General features: G+C 28.2%; 1 protein-coding gene across 7 annotated transcripts in view; it reads right to left on the minus strand.

Moving 5' to 3' along the window:
- LOC107451273 (ferredoxin-2, mitochondrial) overlaps positions 1–27,297 on the minus strand; it is a 59,416-nt gene that overhangs the window by 27,924 nt on the left and 4,195 nt on the right. The window contains exons 1-3 of one of the 7 annotated variants that reach the window (XM_071183361.2): positions 17,028–17,366; positions 16,003–16,078; positions 14,772–14,881 (exon numbers count right to left, since the gene is read on the minus strand). In XM_071183361.2, coding sequence (XP_071039462.2) covers positions 14,772–14,881; positions 16,003–16,078; positions 17,028–17,181 — 340 coding nt within the window. In that variant the 5' untranslated portion in view covers positions 17,182–17,366. Of the gene's footprint in view, positions 1–14,771; positions 14,882–16,002; positions 16,079–17,027; positions 17,367–17,397; positions 17,447–27,297 lie in introns of those variants that run through there. The other 6 variants (XM_071183363.2, XM_071183362.2, XM_016067322.5 and 3 more) reach the window with 6 other exon arrangements.

Below are 27,297 nucleotides of genomic sequence, written 5' to 3' on the forward strand. Positions count from 1 at the left end.
CAAATGAAAGAGATGACAAGTATAAATTCTAGTTCTAATATTTTTAAATAAAATATACAAGAATTTTTATACAATCAATGATTTCCGGAAACTTTTGGATCACAGTTAGCAAAAACTCCAGAAATCCAGATTTTTTCCGGAGCACAATCACCCCTGATATTAAAAAAAGGTTTATTTTTCAGACTAGAAAAATATGTAACCTCTTCCCTACTGAAGTATAAAGGAATATAGCAATAAAAAATTGCACAGCTCCGAATTTCTATTTTACTGCCATAAGTCATAATAAAATATGCAAAATATGAATTATACAGCCAGGGGGCTAATAATTTTAGGTACACATACGTGAAACTCAGGTTTTAACTAAGTAAAAGAATAAAAGTATTTCAAAAGTTACATTGAACCGAAAGTAGGAATATTTTATAGGATATTATGGTTTAGTTTAATACAAGGATGAATAGCTTTAATGATTATTTAGAAGGAAAAATTTTAAAAAATACAAAGTTTTGTCTAAGTACAATGCAATACTGCATATAATCTCAGCTTAAAAGCTATTTTAATTATATAAACCAAACAAAATAAATAATTATTGAAAAGAATCTAACATTAATTATAAAAAAATACTTAATTCTTGGGGGCAATATTTCAAAATTACAGAAAAAAAAAGTTAAAGTTATTAAATAAATGCGTGTACCTTAATATTAAACAGTTAAAAATATTACTAAATAAATATAAAATTAAATAAAATATTCATAATACTATTAAATTTCCCTTAATTACTACACAGGCAAATGGTTGGCAATTAAAAATAGAGAAAAAGTATGTAAATTATCAGGCCTAGAAGTTTATTTCAATTTCTTAGTGGTATTGATTATATAAAACAACATATGAATCAATAATGGTAGAGTACAAAAATAAATTATCAGAAATAAATAAAAAAATTTTGTTCAAGTTTTAAAAAGTAAAATAATGTTTCAATAAGATAAAATACTGCCAGCATTAAAGTGACTTTCTATCAAAGTTGGGTGAGTTTGGTGACAAATACTGGTTTTTGTCATGACACTACATGACAAAAACCTGTTGAAAATTTTCATAAACTGTTGAAATCCGTTAAGAACCTGGGACAAATTTATTTTTTGACATTGGAGACATTTTATTAGATACTAAATCATGCAAAATACTTGCATTATCATATATCACATATTTTATATGGGCCAAAATTATTGAAACACAGCCAAAATTAAGACTATTAATCGGTTTTTCGAATTAAACTTTTAATACTTAACGACCATATTATAACTATTTGATTTATATTACAGGTAATAACTGAGTTGTTAATTACTATCCATCTAAATATTGATTTTAATTCTTTTATGCCACAATTTAGGCAGATTAAGTAAAATTAAAGTGTTTGCCAATAATTATCTGATCTCAATGTATAATTGTTTTTATTGTTTCTCAATATTTGTTGCAATTAATTATATTCAAAAGAGCAGAATATGTCTGAAAGTATGAATAAGGCTTAGGAGAAAATTCCGCCATGGGGAAATTTCTGGGAATCAAAAAATTCCAACTTCTTTTTTTTGTTAAGAAATGTGTTACTTTGCAAAAAACTTTCTTGCTAAAATAACATATGTTGATATGTGTATTTATTAGTTTGTATTCGCTAAGTTTATAAGTGGAACATTAAATTCAATAAACTACCATTTCTATATATTTTGATTTCTATCATTTTATAACAAATATGCTCGTTTATTCAAGAATTGTACAAAATCAGATGACTTTTTTTCTTATAGGGGAAAGTCGGGTAGCCCCGCCCATTTAAGGAGTATTGCTTATATTTCTGTATAATATTGAGTAATAATCAATATTTTGCATGTTTCTATTATTTTATCATCTAATTAAATAATGCAAAAAGAATAAACCAAAAAAAGAATAGTTTCACTTAAAAAATTGAAATTCAAAAAAACATGTTTTTCAGCTGCATAAATACTTGAAACTTTGAAAATAATCTTTTTTTAATATAACAGATAATGTCCAATGGCCCATTGACTTGAAAAAATGTTCTATACATATGAAATTGACAGTGGGCAGGGGTACCTGCTGGGCAGGGCTACCCGACTCTCCCCTATAGACTTTTTTTTCCAAACGTATTTTTAAAAAAAGTTACTCTACTAAAAAAAAAAATTAACTAATTAAAATTTTGCAGAATAAAATGTCATCAAAAAGTGATTTTTTAAAGGCGCAATTCGAAATTTTTCTGCCGTAATAACATTGTAGTTAAAATAATGGGATTGTCAAAATCACGTGAGAAAACAGAAACAATTGCAAAGAAAAAAAAGAAAAAGAACTTAAATTTACAATTAAATCAGCACAAATAAAGTACATCAAATCGCAATTTAAAATTGGAATGTCGTAATAAAAATGTTAGAATTACGAAAACTATGTGGGAAGGCAAAACTGCTGAAAAAAATTAGATAAAAATCGAAAGAAAAAATTGAAAACAAAATAAAGACTAAAAAAATGACTACAATTTACCATGAAATTGGCATAAATAAAAAGTCAAAAAATTATTATTTGAATGGGCGAATCGAGACTAGCGTGTTGTAATAATATTGTAATAAAAATGTGGAATTTTTGAAATCATGTTGAAAAGCAGAAATAACTGCTTAAGAAATTGTTTAGATATACTATAACATCGGAGCAAAACAAGTAAAAAAGTGATTTAGTGGCACGATTCAACTTGGAAATTTTTAATAATATCATATTAAAAATATCAAGGATTTCTAAACTAAAAGATATTTTTTTTCTGCTGTAAAATAACTTAGGATTTCAGCACAAATAAAGAGAGTTAAAAAGAGATTATTTAAATGTGCGATTTAAAACTCATGTGTTGTAATAATAACAACTGAAAAATACTGGATTTCAAATCACATGGAAAAGCGTCTAAATAACTGTTTAAAAAAAACATTTTAATTCATGAGAAAATGGGCACAAAGAAACATGTTTAAAAGTGATTATTATAATTTTATACAATAATTCATAATCAGGGGTCTGTCCAGGCGGAATTTACTACCGTTTAGCGGTAGTTTCACAAATTCAATTTTAGGAAAAAAGGTAGTTTCACAAATTCAATTTTAGGAAAAATGGTAGTTTCACAAAATATTTTTTCTTAAAATTTTATTTTTATATCCCTTAAGAAACAATAAATCAATATTTTTACCATATTTTTGTGTTGATTTTTAAATATAATTTTTAATTTTTTACAAATTTTCACGAAATAGGTACCTCTTAGAAAAACCTAGACAGATCCCTGATAATATTATTGTATAAAAAATACCAAGACTTTCAAAACTATGTAAAAATACGAAGAAATAACTCCCAAATAATAGCTTGGGATTCATAAATCACATCAAAAAGTGACTAATTAAATGCTTGATTGCTATCTCAGGAGTCAGAATATCACATTAAATGTATCGCAATTTTAAAAACAGCAGAGAGATCAGCAGTTGCTGAAAGCATGATTGAAATGTCACTTGGATTTATGATAAAATCGGTAAAAATAAAGTTAGTCAAAAAATTTTTATTGAAATTTGAAATTCGTGTATCAATATCGTAATTTAGATATTTGGCCTCTTTAACCATATAGAATTCCATACAATCTCTGCAGAAAAAGCGATAACGAGACATACATTTGCTATATAATTTGCAAACATTCAGCGCTTTAAAGAGTGATGACTCAAAAGTGTAATTTAAAATTATCAACATTTTTTTTTAAATTTTATTTTAATTTTCATCATGTGTAGAGTACCATATGTCTACATTCTAATATATGCAGCTCAGCAACAAACAAAAAAATATTTGTGAATTTCGGTTCCTATTCATACACAACAGAAAAATAATCTTAGAGTAGAGAAGTCACCAAGATTTTATTTTTAATCACATGCTTTAGGCAAAGGAGGAGTTAAAATTAAAATTACATATAATGAATAAGACGATTTTTAAATGTGTTTCATTAAGCTGATTGTTTTTGTATTTTTATTTTTAATAATTTAACAGATTAACGGACTGGATAAATTGCAAAACACCTTTTTACAATTATAATTACTGATTTTGTTTACTATTTAATATTTTAATATTAATATTTTACTTCAATTTAATAGTTTGGATTTTTGAATTTTTGACAGTAATTGTCTAAACCAGTGTTTCCCAACGTGGGCCCACGCCCCACCGGGGGGCAATTTGATTGTAAAGGGGGGCAATTCAAAAATGGACTTGACATGAGTTTAAACCTTTTGCTCTGGGCCATTTAAATGCAATGCGAGATTTCGGTGACAAAATCGAAGAAAAAAAAGCAAATTCTTAAATAATTGCGGTCAATAAATATTATGTGACTTAGGGATTTTTTAAGCGACAAACCTGAAATGAAGTAGTTTACAGTCGATGGTAAAGCATTTGTGAGTTATTTAGCCAATATCTTTGAAAAACTGAATATATTAAATAAGAAACTTCAAGGAACAAATAAAACTCTTGTTGATGCAAAAGCGAATATATTTGGCTTCATTACCCTTATTGAGTTTTGTCAGAAATATATTAACAACAAAAACTTTGAACAGTTTCATTGGCTCCAAAAATGTGAAGTAAATGATACCGCTTTCCTTGTTATTGTCTATCATCTGAAAATTCTATCGGCTGATTTAAAAGAAAGATATTCTGATTTAAAACAAATTTATTTTCCAACATGGATGTTGTAGTCCATGTTAGTGGATTTGTCTGATATATCAAATATATCAAGAAAAACTTGCAGAAATGCAAAATGAATAGTCAGTTAAAACTTTATTTAATATGAAAGGAGTGATGGCATGGCTTCGTAAGGAAACAGAAAACAAATACCCAAATTCAATCAAATGTGCAAGAAAACTATTGTTACCGATATCATTTTCATATTTAGCTGAATGTGGATTTAGTGCTGTAAATGATTTTATTGGTAAAAAAAAAGGAAATCGTCTGGATATAACACAACGGGAAGACTTGAGACTGAAGCTAACCAAATTGGAACCTAAGATAAAATCTACGTGCAGCAAGCATCAAGGACAAGAATCTCACTAAATTAAAATATTAAATTATTATAGAAAAATCTTTATAAAGACTTAAGGCCGTTCGCTCGCTCGATCGGGAGAAAAGCAACCCCCATGTTATTCTATGGACAGTTCAGCCTTACATAAAATCGTCAATTTTCAAGATAATAACATTCTGTTTTTTGGAAACGAAAGAAAATAAAAATATCTTAATTAATGTGGAGGAAATTATGTAAAAAAAATTTTTTTACTATTTTTTAAATTCAAAAAACTCAATCCAACTTCAAACAATTTTTATCCATAGTAGTTTTTCTCTCATCGAATTTTTTAATCCATGGAAATTAAGATTATATTCTTATCTTTCATTTAAAAAAAAAAACTAGAAATATTTTGAAATTGGACGAAGAAAAATTGCGCCGAAATTTGAACTTTAAATCTTAGCTATCTGAGTTATTGTGCTGCCATCTACAACGAAGACGTCTATTTACCTAATTATGCGAAGAGAAAAAAAAGCAACCCCTTAGTCCCCTCGGAAAGAACTGGTAATTGATTGGTTTAAGGAATGGCGGCTCATTCGAAAGAAAGTAGCCAAAATTTAACCTCTCCTTACTGGTGGAATAAGTAATTTTCCTAACTTGTAGAAATTTCTTAATGTTTTGCGAATTTTATTTTGGAAAACGCTTTACGTCTTTGATGTTTCCTTCGATTCTTAAAGTTCAGGAATGAAAGATAAGAATTAATATTGTGGGTATGCATTGAAATCTGGTATTATACAAATAGAAAGACACTATACTTTATTATTATTATTATTATTATTTAGTCAGCAGTTAGTAACCCCCTCACCGAGCCTCGATACCGAACTAGGCAGTGCGTCCGTCTCATAATCATCCCCCTTCCCCTGAATGAATGATTCTGTATTTCTTTCATTAAATTATAGAAATCTACAAATCGGAAAATTTGCAAAAGTTTTTAATAAATTATTTTTGAGTTATCGGTAAAAAATTTCACAAATTTAAAAACATTAACTGTGAAATTTTCTGATTTACTCTCAATAAATTTTATTTAAATCGAGTTTACAAAATATACATTTGCCCATACATTAAAAACAGGAATTCAGAGGGAAAGTTATGTGAAGCTTTATTTGGAATAAATTGATTGTGCGATTTTTACAACTTTCAGGTTATTATCAAAATACAATTTTTTTTTTATTTCAACAAATAGTAAACATTATTTTCTTCTGAAAAGTAAAAATGTGTACTGTTATTAATTTTTTTTATTATTCGCAATTTTAATAGCAAAACGGCAAACTCGCAAAAAAAAAAAAATTTAGAAAAAATATACATTTTCTTATGGGAAATTGTGTAATTATTTAATGGAATAATCCAATTTCGATGGAATGGGAAATTACATTATTTAATAATTTTAAATTTAAGTTTTGAAACTAGATACATGAATTTATATTCAGAAAATAACACATGATTTACCCCTTCAATAAATAATACATTTTCTTATAAATAATAAATAATACATTCAATAAATAATACATTTGTTACCGGGGTAAAGTATAAGACACCGGCATTCCATGACATTGCATGGAATGTCAGGTTTTTTTTTTTTTTTTCCAAGCATGAAATATTAGAATTATTACATATTTTCCCTAGACACTATATGTAATAGCTTGGCATTCTATAGAATGACAAATGATATTTAGGCAAAGTAAGAAAAAAGATCCTGATAAGGCTATTATGTAAATCACGCGCATTCCTCAACAATTAAAATGTAATACGCAAAAAATAATGAGAGAGAGAAAAAATAATAAAAAATAACATTTTTAAGTAATGCCATTAAATAATTGTATTCAAGATGCGTAGAGAAAATGAAAGTTGGATAAAACAAAATTTATGCCTTGTAGAATCCATGCCATATAAAGGGAAACAAAATTTTCATATACAAATGAAGAAATTAAAATTAATCTACTTGCTCTGATATGGTGAGCTTCAAAGACGTTTGAATTACATTTCATTACATTCGAAACGAATCATAGACATATTTTATGCTTTGAGGTTTTTCATTACATTGAATGCTTAGAAAATGTGAAAAATAAGAGTCCTTTCAGGCACTGGCTAGTTTAGGTACAACAACGCCTTGACATTCCACAGAATGTTGACTTTCTAACTTTGCCGGTAACATACATATCAAAATGGAAGAGCCGTGGTTGTTTAGGGGATAGAGTGCTCTCCTCCAAATGAGGTGATTTAATTTCGAATCCAAGTGATAGTTGGTCATACGAAATCCGCCCACGACTCACACCGAGCGCAATGCTAACAAAAAATATCCTCAGTGTCAGACGGATCTTAGATCCGTCAGGACTATTCGTGGTAGGTTTTCGTGGTTTTCATGTCCACCTAACGCAAAGACGTGTTAGTTCTTTCAAAACGTTCTCCACGAAGGCAAATTTTCTCCCAATACTTGATTGAAGAGTTACTTTGTCTTCTGGATTGTGTTCAAAAATACAAGGCTACAGAGTTGAGTCATAAACTGGAAATTGGGTTGGCTGTTCAACGACAATTATTAAAAAAAAAGAAGTAAAAGAAAGGAGAAAATAAAAAACAAAATGGAAATATTGGAAACCGGTAAGAAAATCATTTCTTATTTTTAATCCATAAATATCAATATATTTTCGGACAGTTATAATAAAGATACGGGACAGTTTATTTATCCGAAAAAAATAAATGTTGATGAATATTTTGTAATCACAAATAGTGAAATCTTATTTTATTCCTTATGATCTTAATTTTTTTCCTGACAGTTGCCAGTTTTTTTTAAAGAAAATAGCAAAATATAATAAATCATTATTGATAAGATTTCGGAAATAAAAAATTTTTACAAATACAATTTTCAGCTGTATGCAATCTTTATTCCCCCCCCCACCCATGTATTCGCATCTCGCCTCCGTCGCGCGTTTACTTTATATTTTCGAAACAGCGTAAACAGTAAGAAACGAAAACTGAAAAAAAAAAAAAAAAAAAAGGAAATAAGCTAAATAATGAATATAAGAAAAACAAGAAACTGTATCTATCTCTTCCTGTTACTATGGGGTAGATGCATAAAACCGGTTTTTTTCTGGCTATTCAAATGTGTAGTTGTACTAGCAGGGACTAATATAGAGGAGAAAACGATTTTTCAAAGCAAAGCCTACTAAAATGAGATGGTGTACTACTATGAGCTAAGATGCCTCGCTTACTTAGCTTTTATGTATAATAAAACTAAAATAAAACTTTCTGATGCATAATAAAAGAATGCTAAATAACTTTTAAAATATTAAAAAAATCAAATTGTTTTATAACACAAGTTTAATTATATTAGTATGTATACGATTGTTATTTCATATGATAATCAACGTTATTGACATGATTTACAAGCTTTCCGCTTATTGTTTTCGAATAAGGTATTCAGAAACATTATTTTTGGTTCTTAATTTTTTACCGGTCCCTCAAATCTCTAAATGCTTTAAACTTCAGTAATATATATGAAAAAACGCATGACTTTAACACTTCAAAAGTTCTAAAATAATTTTCTAAGTATTCCTTGAGAAATATGAAAAAATACTTCAGTAATATATATGAAAAAACGCATGACTTTAACACTTCAAAAGTTCTAAAATAATTTTCTAAGTATTCCTTGAGAAATATGAAAAAATACGTTGGTATTGGATTGTTTCGATTATTTTGACGACCTATACAGCCCATATATATACATATATATAAACATTTCAATTTATTTGTTTTATCGGAATCTTGAATAAAAAATTGAATCATATCTATCAGCAACTGAAATGTCGATACACTAATACCGCTGCTCAGTTTTCTAATAACCATTTAATTTCTGGTAAATCCTTTATTCATACAATAACTTTAAACTACTAAGGATTGCCAAATATTTTGATTACATATTCATATTTTTAAATATTCTGAGTACATTTCTTACTATAAAGATTTTAAATTTGAAGAAATTTTAAATAAGCATGCAGAAAATATTTATATGCCATTTACTACGCGCAACGATTTGTTTTCAATTTATATAACAGACATTCAATATTTTTACAAGTAGTGAAGAATCGACTAATATTAAGTTAATCATGATAGATTAAATTAGTTTGTAAATACGTATTTTAATCAGAAATTATACAGCAAATTTTTTATAAAATTAATGTTAGACTTATTTTAATTAGTTATAACTTTTAAAGTCTCTTATCATTTCGAAACTGATTAATCTACAACAATACAACAGAATTCAATGGAACACCTGGATTATATACTCCTGAATCCAGCATTGGAACAAACTAACCCTCGTAGCTTCATTAAACTAGTAACCGGCATTCACATTACATGGCGAAGAAAACCACAAAAATCTCCCACAATTCGCTCAACTGAAAATGGAATTCTAACCCTGAGCCGTCGACCACTGAGAATATTTTATATCAGTACTGCGGTCGGTGCGAGCTGGGACCAGAATTCTTATCAACCTGTCACCTCTGGGTTCGAACCTGGGTCTCCAAATTAGAAGGCGTATGCCTTATCCCCTGGGCCTCCGCAGCTCTCTTTATAATTATTTTACTTAATTTTATAACCGGTGTTGAGAAGCCGACTTAGTTCTCAGTCTGCAACTATCATTGTTCAATTTAATAGCCTTGTAATTTTGAACCTAACCCAGAAGACAAAAGAACTCTTGGATCAAGCATTGGGAGAAACCAGCCTCCGTGAAAAGTGTTTTGATGATACTAACACACGCTTGCGGTACATATAGAGAAAAACCACTAAAACTTCTTACGGTTAGCTCAACTGAAAGGGGACTCTTACCCAGAGTCCGTCCAGCACTGGATATATTTTAAAACAGTACTGCGGTTGGGGAGTCGCAGGGTGCAAAATTCATATCGACCAGCCATCACTGAGATTCGAAATTGGTTCTCCTCATTTGGGAGGCGAGCTTTTTATCCTGAGTTACCACTGATCTTTTATAATTATATTTTACAACCATTGTTGAACAATTTACCCAATCTTAAATTTACGACTACTAATGTTCAATTCCATAGCCTTGTAATTTGAACCAATCCAAAAGACAAGGAAACTCCTGAAGAACTTTACGAATCGACAGATTTAACGTGCATCAGTCAAACACAGGGAGTGTTCGGTCGGTTGGAACACACAACCTTTTGGACATGAGCTCAGTGCCCTACCAACCAGGCTATCACAGCCCCTTTTATCATTCTGGGAATTTTTCTGATTCAATTACTTATGTATTTGTTTTTAAGAAAAATGCGTTTCTGAGTTATGTCTAAAGAATAAAGTGCTCACACGGCATCCCTTGTGCACACAATATATATATATATACATACATATACATATATATATATATATATATATATATACATATATATATATATATATATATATATATATATATATATATATATATATATATATATATAATATATAGTATATTTTTATTATCATTCAGGATTATCATAGTTAAGGTATTTACCCAGATCCCCTGTTTTAATTATATTATTCAAAAACTTTAAAAACTAAATTCGATAAAATAGCTTTAAGTGATTTGTTTTTAAGAGTGAAAAGTTAAACATAATATAATTCATGTTTTTCACTCTTCGAAGCAGAATAAATTAAACAATCATTGAAAATAATTAGCTTCTTCACAGATTCTACAATGTATTTTTAGAAAATTGGGAGTACATCCTTCTGCTTGCAGTCGCTCTCCAACTACTCGCGCTCCGGAACTACTCAATTACTCGTGATATTGTTCTAATTCACTTTTTTCGCTAATACCCCAGTTTTTATAGTTTAATTTCTTTTGCACTAAATTTTAAATTTATTGTTGGCTGTTGTCATCGGAAATAAACGCTGCTGATAGTCTATATATAGGATATTATCACATATCGAGCAATATATTATACAATATTTAAGGGGCCTACATGCCCGAGCGCTTTCATATCTGAATTATTGGAACTTTATTTTCCAGATTGCGATTACATCTCATATTTTCCAGAACAATCTAAAAGGATACATTGTGATAATATGAATTACTAGAAGGCTTTGTTTCATTCTAGCTTCGTTCTCCAATCCTCGCAATTGCCTGTTATTTTTAACATCCTAACGAAATTAAATACTTAATATCCCCTCAAATAATAGTATACTATGTATAGTATACTATTTTTTGAGGGGATATTAAGTATTTAATTTCGTTAGGATGCTATCGAATTAGGAATACTTCAGTGACCCAATCTGTCATCTTCATTAAATAATGTAACTACAGATGAAAAGGGACAATGATTTAAGAACTTCACTTAGATATTATCCGAGATTTTGATTTCAAATACTCTTTAACGCATTTATTGGATTTTATTAGTTAAAACACTATAGCATAATAAACATGTAGTTGAGAAAAATATCTTCATTAGTTTTCTACTCTTTCATCACTTTTCTACATCTTATACATTTTTGTAATTAAATGGATTGTAATTAAATATCAAGAGCAGATTGGCTTGTTTTATTGTAAATGTCTACTAGTTTTAATGTTTATTAGGTGAGAGTAATTGCATTAATCATGGAATTTCTTTATGTATGTCATATATTTGGATTAAAAAGTAAATTAAGTTAGATTTTAATTTTTACATTTTTTTACAAAATTTGAAGAAGAAAATATTAAAAATTAATTTTAATAAGTATGCTTTTCATGCTAAAGCATTGAGGCGAAAATAAAATAATAATTTTAAAAAAAATTATGTAAAATAAACTGAAAATAATAAAATATTAATAATAAAATAAACTAATTTTATAAAAATAATATTATAAATTATGAAAGCATTAAAAAAAATTACTATGGATAATCATTAAAATAATTATTTTTATTCCCTACAAGCTCATGGTTCTAATTGAGGCTGGTTTCCAAAAGCCTTCTTGGCATTTGTTTGGAAAGAATTCTTAGGGGTCGGGGTTGGGGGGTCGGTGGTCAAGAACCAGTTTTACTCTCCCCTCAACTAGGAGGGGGAGGGAGTGTTACTTCCGCGTCATTGTAAATAGTCTGAGAATAAAATAATAAGGAAAAGAGGATACCCTTTTACTACCCGCTAAACATTTTTATTTGGAAAAGTATGCATGGAATACGTAGAGTTTGTTTAAAATACATTATTATCAAAATGATAATATTATATCTAATAAAAAGAGATAAACTGAAAACTGCCGAGATCTGTACTTAATAAAGCATGATTTCGTTTGAGAAAATTACTTGAATGTTTCTCATCTAGTTTTTATGATATATTTTAATTTGTATAAACTGCTTTACTTATTCTTTTGCTTTGTGAAATACTAAAATCAAACCCTTTTTAACCCAACTCATGAAAAATTCTTTAATTTGTACAAAGAATTTTGTTTTATTTGAAAACTATGTAGGCTCAAAATTAAAGTATCAATACCTGAAGCAGAAAAGTTTATAAAATTATTAATTTAAAGTTAAAGGAAATTAATTGAACTTAATTTTGAAATGATATATTAAAATATATTTTTCACTACTATTTTTTAAGACCCAGCAGATAATAAAATTAAGATAACTCTCATGTCAAAACATCATCCTCTAACTCGTTGTTACAAGTATTTTTGAAGAATCCAAATCAAAAACTAGAGTAAGTATTTAAATTTGTTAGCCAGGATCTCTAGAACCAGTTAGATATATAGATTTTTTTAATTTTACTTGTTTTTTGTTTTGCTCGTAAACTTATTTATGTTTACATTTGAAAGTATATGCTACCTTTTATTCATTTACTAAAGTACCACCTGTGATTGTTAAAAATTGTAGAGGTCTCTGATAAAATGCTTGCTCTTTGATTTTTGTCAATTGTAATTTAATGGTAACTATACGTTAGTTCTGTTCAAAAAATTTTAAAACAGAATTCTTGTCTTAGAATTGCAGCAATAATTAAAATGATAAAGATAGCTTTAACAAAAAAAAAAATCTAGTATAACGGTTTATAACTGATAACAAGTAAAAAACTAGTCTATAGTATTGTTATTACACATTGTTTTATAAAATATACGGAGCACACATTTAAGAAATTACGCTATTTCACTTTTATATTTTATTTAAACTTGGATTTTATGAATTATTATTTTGTTTAGACATTGTAAAAATATTAATTTCACATTATGTTGTATTTTCTTTTAATCCTTAAATGACTACTGTGTTATTTTAAAGTTACTTACTTTTTTCTTTTAAATAAAAAATTTTGTATATATTAAAATGTATTAAATTTTTGAAAGTTTATAATTTAATTTTCAGTTGTATTTTTTTAGATCTATTGAAACTCCAAGTTAAAATCTATTTGAAACTCCAAGAGAATGTAGAAAAAGACATTAAGATTTATTCGTCGTGCATCATGAAAAATAAGTTTTCACATTTTTCTATAACATCAGAAATATAAAATAAACCTTTGAATATACCTTTAGGATCAAGTTAATTGTCCCCGGTTTAGTAAAACCCTTGCGCACTTTAATTTTTAAGTAAAATATGGTCTGAAATATTCGGAGATGTAATGACTATATACACGCTATATTATATAGTTACGTGAGTGAAAGAAAATTCAAAATGATATCGAGGCTGTAATATTTATTTACTGTTGGGGATACGCAGAAAGAAGATTGAAAGACCCAAAACAATTTATACAAAATTATTGTTAGTTAGACTATTAATACTTATAATATAAATCTTTTTCTAGAGCAGAGTAAATGTTTTAAAGCATTCCTAATATGAAAGAATAAAAAACAGTGTCATACATTATTTTAAATTTTATTTGATATTACCAATATTTGGAATGATGACAAAATATGAATGGTGTAAAAATAATTAAATAAATAAGAGGAGTAACAAGGAATCACACTACCTCCGTTTTATACACCAAAAATAGTGGAAAAGTAATAAGTATAGTTGCGTGATCTATTTTTGGCGCACCCTTTAAATATTGAGTTTTGCCAAAAAATGTAACCCGGACTTCCATGGTCGTTCAGTATATCTCCACCCCCTATGTCCACGCCTATTCCTCCTTTTCTCCCACCCATAGCTCCTTCAATTTGACTTGTCTTTCAGCGTAGAAAGGGCCTTAATCTGTATTAAGAATTTTAAAATTATTTCGAATTTAAATTTTAGTTTTTCATTATATGTTCTGAAAATTTACTTACTTTGTTTCGCTAACAATTTCCTAAGTTTCTTATGTGAACAATTCGATTTTTCAATATTAAAAATTATGTATATGTTACATAGGGGGGCATAAGAATTTTAGAAAGGCTTAGGTGGGGCATGGTACATAAAAGGTTGGGAAACACTGGTCTAAACAAAAAGACAATTTAACGTTAAAAGAATTCAAGAAGATGATTGATCACTTGTAGTTTTATATGAATGCTTATTTATAAATACTTCTTATTTATAGTAGCCAATAATTATCCTTACACTAAAATTTTTGATAATTGACACTTGTCAAAAACTATGTCTACAAGCAGTTTTTGACTTAATGGATAAAAACATTGTTAAAACTAACAATTGTCAAAAACTTGCAACCCTACTTTATATTCCTACTCATGTACATTTAAAGAACTTTATAAAATTTGTAAGCACTTCTATTTTATCACTTACCATGAACATCAGGTATATAATTTGCTGTAGCCTCCATTAGAGTCTCTCCAATTTTGCCTTTAACTTCAACAATATCACCTGTTTTTAGATTTTTGACAGAATATGTAACCCTAACAAAACAAGTAACAACCATAGTTATCAGATTTATAAAAACAAAATAAGAGCTAAAAAGAAATATTTTAAATATTCTATATGCTTAGATGAAGTGCCTGTCCTATATTAAAATCACATTCGTTTAGAGAACATTTGATTTTATAAAACAGCTGATTTACTGGAATAAGCTGGAATAGTTACACTCGGGAAAAAATGTTTCAGATTGAAACTTTGCAGATACTCTAAAAATTAAATTGGTTACTACATTTATATTTCAATTTTACTGAATTAATATTTAATAATTTAATTAAACATGAGCTCCAATTTATAATTTAGAGAAGGGTTTAAAAATATTAGGGCATTTGGTTAATTAGCAAAATTTTAAAGTTCAACATTCAAACATTCAACATGAACTTTGTTCTTTATGCTTGTTTCCTGCAGAATGTTTATATATATATATATATATATATATATATATATATATATATATATATATATATATATATATATATATATATATATATATATATATATATATATATATATTAAACAAACAATAAAACAAACAATATAAATAAAAATAGTAGATAGCTTATTTTGAATTAGATAGTTAAGCAGAGTTTGGAAGACAAAAGTGGGCTAAGTCAAGGTAAGAAAATCAAACAAGTGTCATATAAATTAAATCTAACATCTAAATCAAGACAGAATAAAAAAAGGAGTCATGAGATTCCTTAACAAGTTGGAAAAAACAATAAACACCTCCAAACAATGGACTTTTATTACATTATTCTGCCATGGTGAACATTTTCTTATATTACACGAATTCATATTATGCAAAATATCTTTGGATGTTCAGTTGTAAAAGAACATTATCAAACACTTGTAAGAGTATTGAACATTTTGAAGGAAAAAGAAACATTTTTGAACTCATTGGCAACTATTTTTCTTAAGAGAAAAATAGTAATAGAACTTAAAAGAACTATTTTTCTTGAAAAAAAAATCATAAGTACTGCTTTATAAAGCAAACAATAGTTATAGACAAATAATAGTTATAAGCATATAATAGTTATAAATAAACAATAACTATGAAAAAAGATAATATAGAATCACAGATAGCAATTAATTTCATTGATCTTACATTTCAGAGCAGTCTTCTATTACATCAGAACTTGTTGTGGAACCATCGGGCATATCTTTGTATTGAGAAGCACCTACTTTAAGAATGAAAAATTACTTTAACTTACTTACAACTCTCTTGCATGCACACATTTTTCAAAATAAAAGCTGCCGGAAAAAAAATCAAAATTCAAAATTCAGACATTATGTTGTTAAATTTAAAACTTAAAGCAAATGCGCAAAAAAAATAAATAAATATTCTAAATTATCTAATTCTTAATAAGAGTAAAGAAACACAAAATACCAAATAAGCTCCCAATTAAAAAATAAATAATTAAATAAATAAAAATGAAGTTAAAATTTGAAGAGAAAAATTTTTTTCAGCTATTTTGTTGTAGACAAGTAAGACATTCTAACAAACTTATAAGAAAAATAATCATTTTTGATTTCAATATCTCTAATTTCACATTAATGAGTAAATAAAATTGAAATGAAACGACTTTTTAAGTTTATTATAGTTTTTTAATACCCTTATATATTTAAAATAGGAAAAATTTCCTCTTTGGCACCTGTGCCAAAATATTTGCCAAGCTTCTACAATTTTCGAGCAATGACATGCAAGAATCTAAAAAAAATTTCACAGAAAGGAATCAACTTAAACTGTGTATCTTGTAGCAAACCACTATACATACTTTTTTTAAAAACTCATAGGCACCTTAGCAATTGAAGTAAGCAGGAACAGGTACTAACATGGAAATATCCTATCAGAAGACATGTTCCTCGATTTTCACATATAGGACATTAAACATATCTTAATTCCCAGGTATAAAGTCAATTACTTTAGTTTTAATTAAAAAAAAAAAAAAAAAAACTTAAGTAAGAGTATGAGCTTATTTGCTGAATAAATACCAAAAAATATTAACTTTTTAATGCATTAGACTAAAGCGTAAATAATTTCAACTAAATTTAGAAGTACGAGAAATGTATAAAGAATTCCAAAGAAATGATTTCAATAAAGAATTTCAAATTAGTTAATACTCTTCTTACCACATAAATACCTAGTCGTAGCATCAGATTTTTTATTTGTCATTAAGTTATTAGCTTTTGTTGCACAGAAGCTAATTATTCTTATTGTTTCACGTCTCTGATATTTAGAAGCACATAATGATTTAACAAGAGGATTGAAAATAAGAAATTTCATATTGATTCGTTTTTGTTTTTTTTAGAGATAATAAGCACTTAAATAACTATTAGCTAAGGATATCAGTTAATTCAGCAAAAGATATGCTTTATTAAACATTACGAAACGAGAATAGAAATTAAGATTATGACCAACGACATAATTCAAAATCGTCAACCAGAGAGGACATTCTTTTGTTTATTCAACATTCTGAAGAATAAAGTTATTTGTTTTTACCTAACTTTCTTTGTTGCTTCGAAACTCGTTGCATTTTATTATGTTGCTTGGCAGCCCGACTTTTTAATACACAGAGGCATTTGATTGGTTATTAAAATCATCATTTTCATCTTTATCATTTAATCCTTTCTTTCTGGTTCACTAAAATGGCACTTTTAGCATTTTGTTTGGCGCAATTTTTCAAAAACGCATGCTCTGTTTGATAATTTATTCAATCGAAGTATATAGATGCTTGTATCCAGTGCCGTAGCGAGCTTAACCAACACCTCCTAGAAAAGAGTAGGCCTCTGCACGGATTACCATAAATATCCTTTAGTAGTCCAAACGTAATGACATATATCGTATTTTTAACCACTGCGCAGCTTAGTACCCCGAACGTAATGACATCTTTCTTATTTTTCATCAACTGCGCAGTTAACTTCGTCACATCGGACTACTAAATTGATCCGTGCTGAGGCCTTCATACTTCTAGGAGGTGTTGGCTTAACTCGCGCCCGGGGCACAATACCTTTTTAGCGCCCCCCCATTCGAAAATCATCTAATATTATAAGTAAAATATACTCGCAAAGTAATAAATAAATAAAGTAAAATAAATAAAGTCATAGGCTCAAGCTAAGCATTAAATTTGAGACAAAAAATGTAGTTGAGAAAACAAGACTAGATTTTGAAATGTATATGATCATCTAGAATTAGTTCAAAAGATACCTATTATTTATTTTACATATTTATAAAGAAATATTTTAAAAATACGCAGTTTTAAAACAATAAAAAAGTAAATATTTATTATCTCTAAGGAGATACATATATTTAATAATATGATTATAATACATTAATAAAACTAATTACTATGTATAAATTTTCCGCTTTTGATGAAGCAAATTTATCAGTAATATCATTAAAGTTGATCATTTAAAATTTTTTCATACCCTGTTCACTGAATAATAGAATCGTCGAGTAGATGTAGTAAGTAATCTTATTTGTTTTATTACTAACCAAGAATGCCTTGAACTTGAAAGGTGGCAACACAGTGAAATATGCACCAAAATTTATGCTAACATTAAACTTATAACATTTAATAACATTTCCTTTTTATTCTAAGCAGAGCGCGATGACAATGACGCAAAACTGAAAAATACAGGCACAAACTAACTTAAACGTTAATATTTCGGGTATTTACCTAACTTGTAGCGGAATTCCACAACCTGTCGCAAATGTCACGGATATGTACAGTCACGGAAAAAAGTATCCGGAAAGTAACAAATAAAGAATCATTTATTTTTTGAAACAGATAATTCTCAGGTCCAGAACAAATACGGCGTTTGTGTCCTTTCCTAGAAACAGCAAAACGCTGTATTTGTTGTGTGTCTGAGAAGTATCTATATTAAAAAATAGACAATCTTTTAGTTGTTATTTTCGGGATACTTTTTTCCGTGACTGTACATATAAGTACATTAGAGTGCTATTGTTATCGTTTTAAAATAACAAGCGTAAGCTACATTGCGTTTATAGAAACAAAAATAAATAGTGTTCTGAAAGAAAGAATGTTTGTACTTTGTACACTGTACAAACATACAAACACTTTATACACTGATGTTTGTACTTTGTACACTGCAAATATTTGGAGATAATATATGTAACCACACAGCGTAGATGCCATAAGGAAGTGCTGACAGACACAGGTCGAGTCAGCCCAGTGGAAAAGACGTGTCATTTCTATTATGAATATATTATTACAGTTTGATTAGTGTTCCTTTTTATTTACGAATTAACATTTATTATATTTCACCGGCACTAAATTTAAAATATATTTTCCAGAAATAAATTATAATAAAATTAAAAATCATCCAACAATTTTTTTTGTTTTGCTGACCATTTGGCGCCCCTTTGTGTGTAGCGCCCGGGGCATGATGTCCCCCCTTGCTCCCCCCTCGCTACGCCACTGCTTGTATCCCCTCCTTTGTTTGTGTGTACTCAGACTAAGAAATAAATGCGGAAAGATCAATCACTCGACCTGACGGACGTCACGGTGAACATTGACATCACTATATCCAAGCTGTCTAGTGAGCAGTCTGTCTAAACAAAACTTCATTGAAGTTGTTTCTTTATAGTAGCTGTATATAATTTGTTCTTTTTTATTTGAATTTTATAAACTGTAATGATTATTAATAACATTCTGCCTCTGTGCCAGATCTAATCAGATCATTTATAATTGGTTTCGATGCTCACATCATTATTTTTCAATCTCTTGTATCAGTTCTAATCTCTCAGCATATCTGCTTCCAGTCCAGTTGTTTCCTATATGACATTGGCTAATTCATTTGTGATAAGAAATGACTCCTTATATATTTTGATTTGATTTAGCCCCCACTTTTGGTTTAGTGCATATTTCTATTTCTGGGTGATTTGAATTGATGTTGTATTGGTATTCAAAGACTTTGTGACGTTTTACAGTGTAGTTTTTAATTTTTTTATTTCTAGTAGCAGCAGCGAATGATGTGTACATTATTCGCTGGAGTGCAAAAACACTCCACACAGATCCATATGGAATAACAACAAATAAAAAAGAAATTAAAAACATTTAAACATTCGAAATACAAAAACATTTGGAACAAAGAAACATTAAATAGAATATCAACAATAAAAATATCAACTAAAAAATATAAGCAGAATATCAGTCAGTTAGAGGTGCCTGCAACTGTTCCCTACAATGTATACATTGTAGGGAACATTATTACAAGAAATGTCCACTTAAAAATTTAACAATTTTAATATTATAAGGGGAAAAATTTTTAAGTTTAAATTTCCACTCAGTTCAAATGTAAATATATAGCTTAATAGTTATATAGTGTGGTTTTTATTATATAATTTCAGAATATAAATGAGGAATGATAATTGTGAAATTGCAAATGGCTTAAGTTACACATTTAAAAAATATATATAATAGAAACTAACAAATTAAATTGAGATTTTGATAAAATAAGCCCAGTTTTTTAAAAAAAATTAAGAGTACATTTTAAAATTAAAGACTTGAAAATTATTTATGATATAAAATTTGTCAGAAAACTCATTGCATGAATAAAAGAAAAAAATATCAATAAAAGTTGCAATAAAATATTATTTCCTAATTAAGTTTGAAATATTCAAAAAAATCATCTGAACATAAGATATACTTCGGAGTAAGGAGGAGAAAAATGGAAGGTAGCAGAATTCGCTAATATAATTTTATTTAGTATTTCTGTATTGCTAAGTAAATAATGCATGGAATGACATAAAACTATTGTTCTATGTTTTACTGCTTCACAACAATACAGAAAATTAAGTAAAATTATATCGCCGAATTATTCTACTACCATCCATATCTTCCTCTTGCTTACTCCAAAAAAATAAAAAGCAATGCAAAAGAATATCAGAAAATACAAAATCTAATATTATATAGCATCAAAACTAACGCAAAGTAATATTATGGCGAACGCTAGATAATATTAGTTTACATAGAATCTAATATTATATAATGCAGAGCAAACAGCGACCTCTTGTATCTTTCTAATATTAGAACTTGTGCAAGATAACGTTAGGTTTTGCCGATTTTCTGATGTTATCTAATATTATGTGCTACTTGGGTAGTTTGTTGTTCATTTTTTATGAACTAAATTTTCCTCGTAGATTCCTTATTCCGTAGGCCAGCCTTACGAAGTAGAAGTTTAGGATACTCGATGCATGATTCCTTCATACGAGAAATAAAACTGCCCGTCGACTTCTGTTACTATTATTATTTTATTTTGATTTTACCAATTTTCTGATGTTATCTAATATTAGGTGCTACTTGGGTCTTTCATATTTTTTTGAAACAAAGTTGAAGGCATATGGCTAAAGTAGCTTTGAGTATAAAGCTTCATCAATTCCAAGTCCAGATGACCTGGCTGTCAAAACTGACTTCGCCATATCCTTATTTTTTCATATTTCATAACAAATTTAAGAGAATAATGAAGAAATTTTCGATGAAATGGCTCAACGATGAAAACGGCTTGATGGTCTTATTTAATTTACACTTCACACAATCCAGTCTGTTCTTAATCCTGTTCAACAGATTTCCATATTTTGAACACATAAGGGTCCATTCTTAAAAAACGAACAATTTATATAATTTGAAAATAAAATTCAAATCAAAATTTTTAATTATTTAAACTTCAAAATATAAGATCAGGATTTTAATTTAAACTTTAAAACATCTTTTTCTATTTCATACCTTCTTCAAATTAAAGTTTTTTTAAATAAAAAAAAATTGCACTTTCGTATTTATATTTTGTGTGGACTAAAAAATATGATTATTGATTCATTGCTTTCTTAATTTACCATATTAGTATTAGAATTTTTGCATTAAAAAAGTGTATGAAACTTAAAATTGAAGCCTTGCCAATAGAACAGAATTTCACAACGTGTTGTGATAAGAGGCGTGTAAAAACTTGAAAGACATTTCAAATATAATAGGCTGATGTTGTTGTTCTTCAAATATAATAAAGAGAAAATGTTTTACTAATGAATTTAATAAAAAATTATTTCATTTCGGTTATATTCTTCAATTTTCATTGCTAACTAATCATAACTAATATATCTAGAGAAAAAACTTTTTTAATCATGCATAATTTTTTAGAAAACCACTGATGCACACATAAACACTATTTCTTATAATCATATTCGTCAGTATTTTATAAAACAAGTCGAATGCAAGATAGAATCTCCAGTCACAATGAGAGGTAAAGAAAGTACATAAGTGATAAATACTTGTATTTATATTAATATTCTTGAATTTTAACTATGCGTCCACAGTTAAGAGATACACTATCAATTTTGTTTGATATCTATTTCATAAATTATTTAAACTCTGTCTCAGTGTTGCTGTAGTTTTGCGGGGAGACATCTGTGCGGAATGACTTAAAGTGATTTTTCTTAAGGAAAATCACTTTACTTAGGCGAAAGGTAATTAAAATTTGTTTTGCGATATTGAAATGATTTCTCGTTTACAATATTAAGAAAAAAACATAAGTAATAACTAATTCAGTAGTAATAAATTTTTTTATTTAATTTTACAATAGCTGTAAAGATTGAGTACAACTTAAGTTTTAATCATGTAACAACACGAAATTGACGCAAACAATATTGGACAATATACTTCATGTCCTAATTTTTGCTGTAAATTGAAATAAGAAAATCTATTATATATAATTCTCTTACGTGGCTCCCAAATTTTGGCTGTATTTCTTTTCCGCCGGTGGCAACGTTTGCTTTGTTTTGAAAACACCAAAGCATTCTGCATTCTAATGATGTGTTTTTGATCTAATATATATGATTCTCTTATGTGGCTCCCAAATTTTGACTGAAGTACTTTGTACAACTAAATAAAATTCTTATCACAACAGTTAAATATTTACTTTATTTTCTTCATTCACAGAGAAAACAGTCGGCAAAGAATTCTGTTAGGTTAAAAAACATTTCAATAAAAAAAATAACGAATTCTAAAAGAAATAAAAATAAACAACTTAAAAAATAAAAATGCTGTTGCCAGCCATAGAAATTTTTGAAAGTTAACTTAGCAACATAAATCAGAATGACATAGAAACGCAACTAGATCAAAATTATAATACCTGAGCGCTTGACGTAACAAATCCTTCAATTCTAAAAGTGCTGTATCGCCAAATGCCCAAATTAACAATTGTGTTCTTAAAAAAATTCTATAAATTTTAAATAAACAACCTACTTCTACAACTGCTTCTTGAAGAGCTTGGCTCATTGATTAAAAATATTGTTTTAATTTTACAGTACTAACTTTACTTCTACTTTCATTATTGCTATGACCCTCTTCCATTACATTTTACAACTTCATGCTAAATTTGAGGACTTTAAGTTGTTTTGTGGTTGAATACTGACATTTAGAAATGTGTACATAAAAAAAAATAATATTAAGAGTTGCCTCAGAAAAATTTGAATTGTTGACATTGAACTTAACAATGGAAACAATCGTTTTTGTGAAAAATGGAATTGTATTGTTGACATTAAAACTAAAAATATTGTTTCAACTTAACAATACTACCTTGATTTATACTTTAGAATTGCCTCGGAGAAATTTGAATTGTTAACAATGACTTAAACAAAAAGTTTTATTTTAACTGACAAATACTGCATTATAATTTTAACTTATGACTATACTCATTTTCTTACTCTTTTCTTTGTTTTTAATACATTTTATTTTTTCGTGATAAAATAAAAAACTTATAGTTGTTCTGCTTCTGAACACTGATGAAAACACAAAATGATGGGCTTCATCAACAATCAAAAATATATACATTTATTTTACAAATTCCATATTATTAAGGTGGCGCCCTTCAGAGAATTAAAAATACAAAATTATCTTCATCAAAGCCGATGCTTTACATCCGGCGTTCAGTGGCAGACTACTATTTCATATTGTTTTACAACACATGGCTTTAGCCCTCTGGTGGGAAAGACTTTAAAACAAAACTTACAACAGTTACTTTTCTCAACAACTGAAATTTAGAATAGTGTGATTAAGAAAAATATGTGAACTGTTTGCAATTTCAAATTAATATTGAAATGTACAGGTTTAGAATTTTCTACAGTGAAAAGTTTTCGGAACTTCAGTATTCAAAAAAGTATACAAAAACTAGACGTTAAGAACGTATCCAATGAGCGAGCAAAGCGAGCATTGGATTGCGAAGCATTCCGAAATGAACTGTGAAAGCAGTTCCGGGGGTTGGTGAGCGCCAGCGAGCAGGGGGCGAGGCCTCCTAGTATACTATATTTCCTGTGCAGTGCATAAGAATATTGTTATTAATTCTTAGAAATCCATACATAAACTTACACCAAAATATAACAATTGGATTTGGGAATACTATTTCTTTACTGTGAAAAGCTAATGCAACTTTTTCTAAATGTTTTGAACTGAGCTATTTTATACAATTCAATAATTGTTCGTAATAAATATGATATTTTTTTTAGCTGAGTGTAAATTTTTTAGATGAACATAAAAAGAAATGTTAAGAGTTCGGATTTTTTTTTCATGCTGAACTACAATATATATATGAATTAAGATAATGAAGGCAAACAAAACGTACATAATTTTTCACAAAAGAAAGGACTTGTGAAGAAATAAAGAAATAGTGTATGTTTTCTGTTCTTTCAATCCTGTCCAGGTGATGACAATGCTCAGCTAATTTTGCATTTTATATACTCAGCTAATTTTGCATTTAAAGCTCAGAATATATCAGATTTTATAATATATGAGTGTTGAAAATTTCTTTTTGAAGAATAACAATTATTAATTTTTTTGTTTAATAATTTTCCTTCGTTATTTAACTATACATAAATATATATATATATTTTATGTTGCATAGATATTTCATGTCACTGGGCATAGCCTTATTTTTTTCAAACATGGGGAGATCCATAAATTTAGTATTAAAAAATATATTACTTTACATTTTTTTTCTGTGTCAAGCGGGGATATATCTGATGCTGATGCTACAATAGGCATTACATATTTTCTAGCTTTTAAATTTTCCTTTAACTTCTTGAACTTACTTTTCGATCATTCTTAACCAAATTTTTAATTAAATTAAACCAGTTATTTAATTTTTGTACATTTTATAAAATGTCTTATCCATTTCGTATTGACCAATGTAATCTCTCTCTCTCTCTATCTATGTATATATCTATATCTATCTATCTATCTATCTATCTATCTATCTATCTATCTATCTATCTATCTATATATATATATATATATATATATATATATATATATATATATATATATATATATATATATATATATATATATATATATATATATATATATATATATATATATATATATATATATATATATATATATATATACGAAGGTTGCTATTTATATTTCTGGCCTTGGCAACAGTAAGTGTTGCTAGGCGACCGCAGATGATTTTAATCGAAAGTTTGATATTTTTAAACATAAATTCAGACACACGATTTACCATTATAGCTTCATTTGTGTTGTTGACAGTAAATTGAAAAGTTCTTCTCTTTCAAAAAATGGAACTGAATCGTGAACATTTTCGTGCCATTATTTTTCATAACTTTCGACGTGGATTGTCAAGACAAGAGTGCTTCGATGAACTTAATTCTTTATTCAGCGATAAAGCGCCATCCTACAGCACTGTAAAAATTTGGTATAACGAATTTAATCGTGGTCGATGTTCGATTCAGGACGAATCCCGTGCAGATAGTCCAAAATCCGTTGTTGTGCCAGAAAAGATCGATGCTGTCCGCGAACTGATAAAGCAAGATCGTCATGCGACATACCGTGAGATAGAGGCGTCTTTGGACATTAGTATGACTAGCATCAATAAAATATTGCATGAACATTTGAGCGTCAAAAAAATTTGTTCGCGTTGGATCCCGCATAATCTGACAAACGCTCAAAAAAAGGCTCGTGTCGATTGGTGCAAGGAAATGTTGGAAAAATACGTTCAAGGTATATCAAAGGCTGTGTATAACATCTACACAGGTGACGAATCATGGATCTATGCATATGAGCCGGAAACAAAACAGCAATCAACTGTATGGGTCTTCCAAGACGAGGCAAAACCAACAAAAGTTGTTCGAGGAAGAAGCACATCGAAACAAATGATTGCCTGTTTCTTTGGCATTAACGATCATGTGGCAACAGTGGCGTTAGAGCAACGCAGGACGGTCAATTATGAATGGTAAACGACCATTTGTTTGCCAGAAGTCATCAGAGAAATTCGAAAAAAGCAGAAGAACAGGCGAATCATTCTTCATCATGACAATGCGAGCTCTCCCACATCGACTCAAACAAAGGCATTTCTGACGTAGCGAAAGATCGAACTGATGGGTCATCCGCCGTACAGCCCTGAGTTGGCACCCAATGACTTCTTCTTATTCCCACACATTAAAAATAAATTACGTGGACAACGATTTTCGACCCCCGAAGAAGCGGTTGATGCATTCAAAACACATGTTTTGGAGTTACCTCAATCGGACTGGAAAAAGTGCTTTTAAAATTGGTTCAAACGCATGCAAAAGTGTATTGATCATCATGGAGAATATTTTGAAAAACAATAAAACCAATTTCGATCCTACATGTTTGTTTTTTCATTATTAGGCCAGAAATATAAATAGCAACCCTCGTATATATATATATATATATATATATATATATATATATATATATATATATATATATATATATATATATATATATATATATATATATATATATATATATATATATATATATATATATATATATATATATATATATATATATATATATATATATATATTATATATATATATATATAAAATTTTATTGAACACTTCGAAGTGTAAAGGCGCCATTGTGGGTAACTCACGGCATTTGTTGATACGCATGACTTTGCTTATATGTATCAAATTAAATCTGATTTTAATCACTTGGTTAGGTATAATCACTTCACTTCTTCTCCAGATGTAAGTACCCCGTTATTTTTAATTTGTTTTCATCAGAAAAACAATGATTGATGAACGTGATTGCATAAGCAAGTTACTTTATTAAATTAGTATTCATTAAGCTTTCCGCTAGTTAATTTTACTTATTGTTGTGCTTTGAAAATGTGTTTCTGTAAAATTAAAGAAATCAAAATCAACATTAATTGAAATAACATATATAAATTGAAAAGCAAATCTAATGGAAAAACAGTACTAATTCATTCCGAAGAAAAGTAAAAAATTGCAAATAGTTATTCATGCCAATAAGGCTTTATTAATTTCGGAAATACTTGAAATAAAAAATATTAGCTATGCACTAAAGAAAAGAATTAATGAGAGATAATATTAATTCAT

Source organism: Parasteatoda tepidariorum, chromosome 7, assembly GCF_982258835.1.
Source record: "Parasteatoda tepidariorum strain Cologne lab strain chromosome 7, Ptep-v5.0, whole genome shotgun sequence".
Taxonomy (NCBI): domain Eukaryota; kingdom Metazoa; phylum Arthropoda; class Arachnida; order Araneae; family Theridiidae; genus Parasteatoda; species Parasteatoda tepidariorum.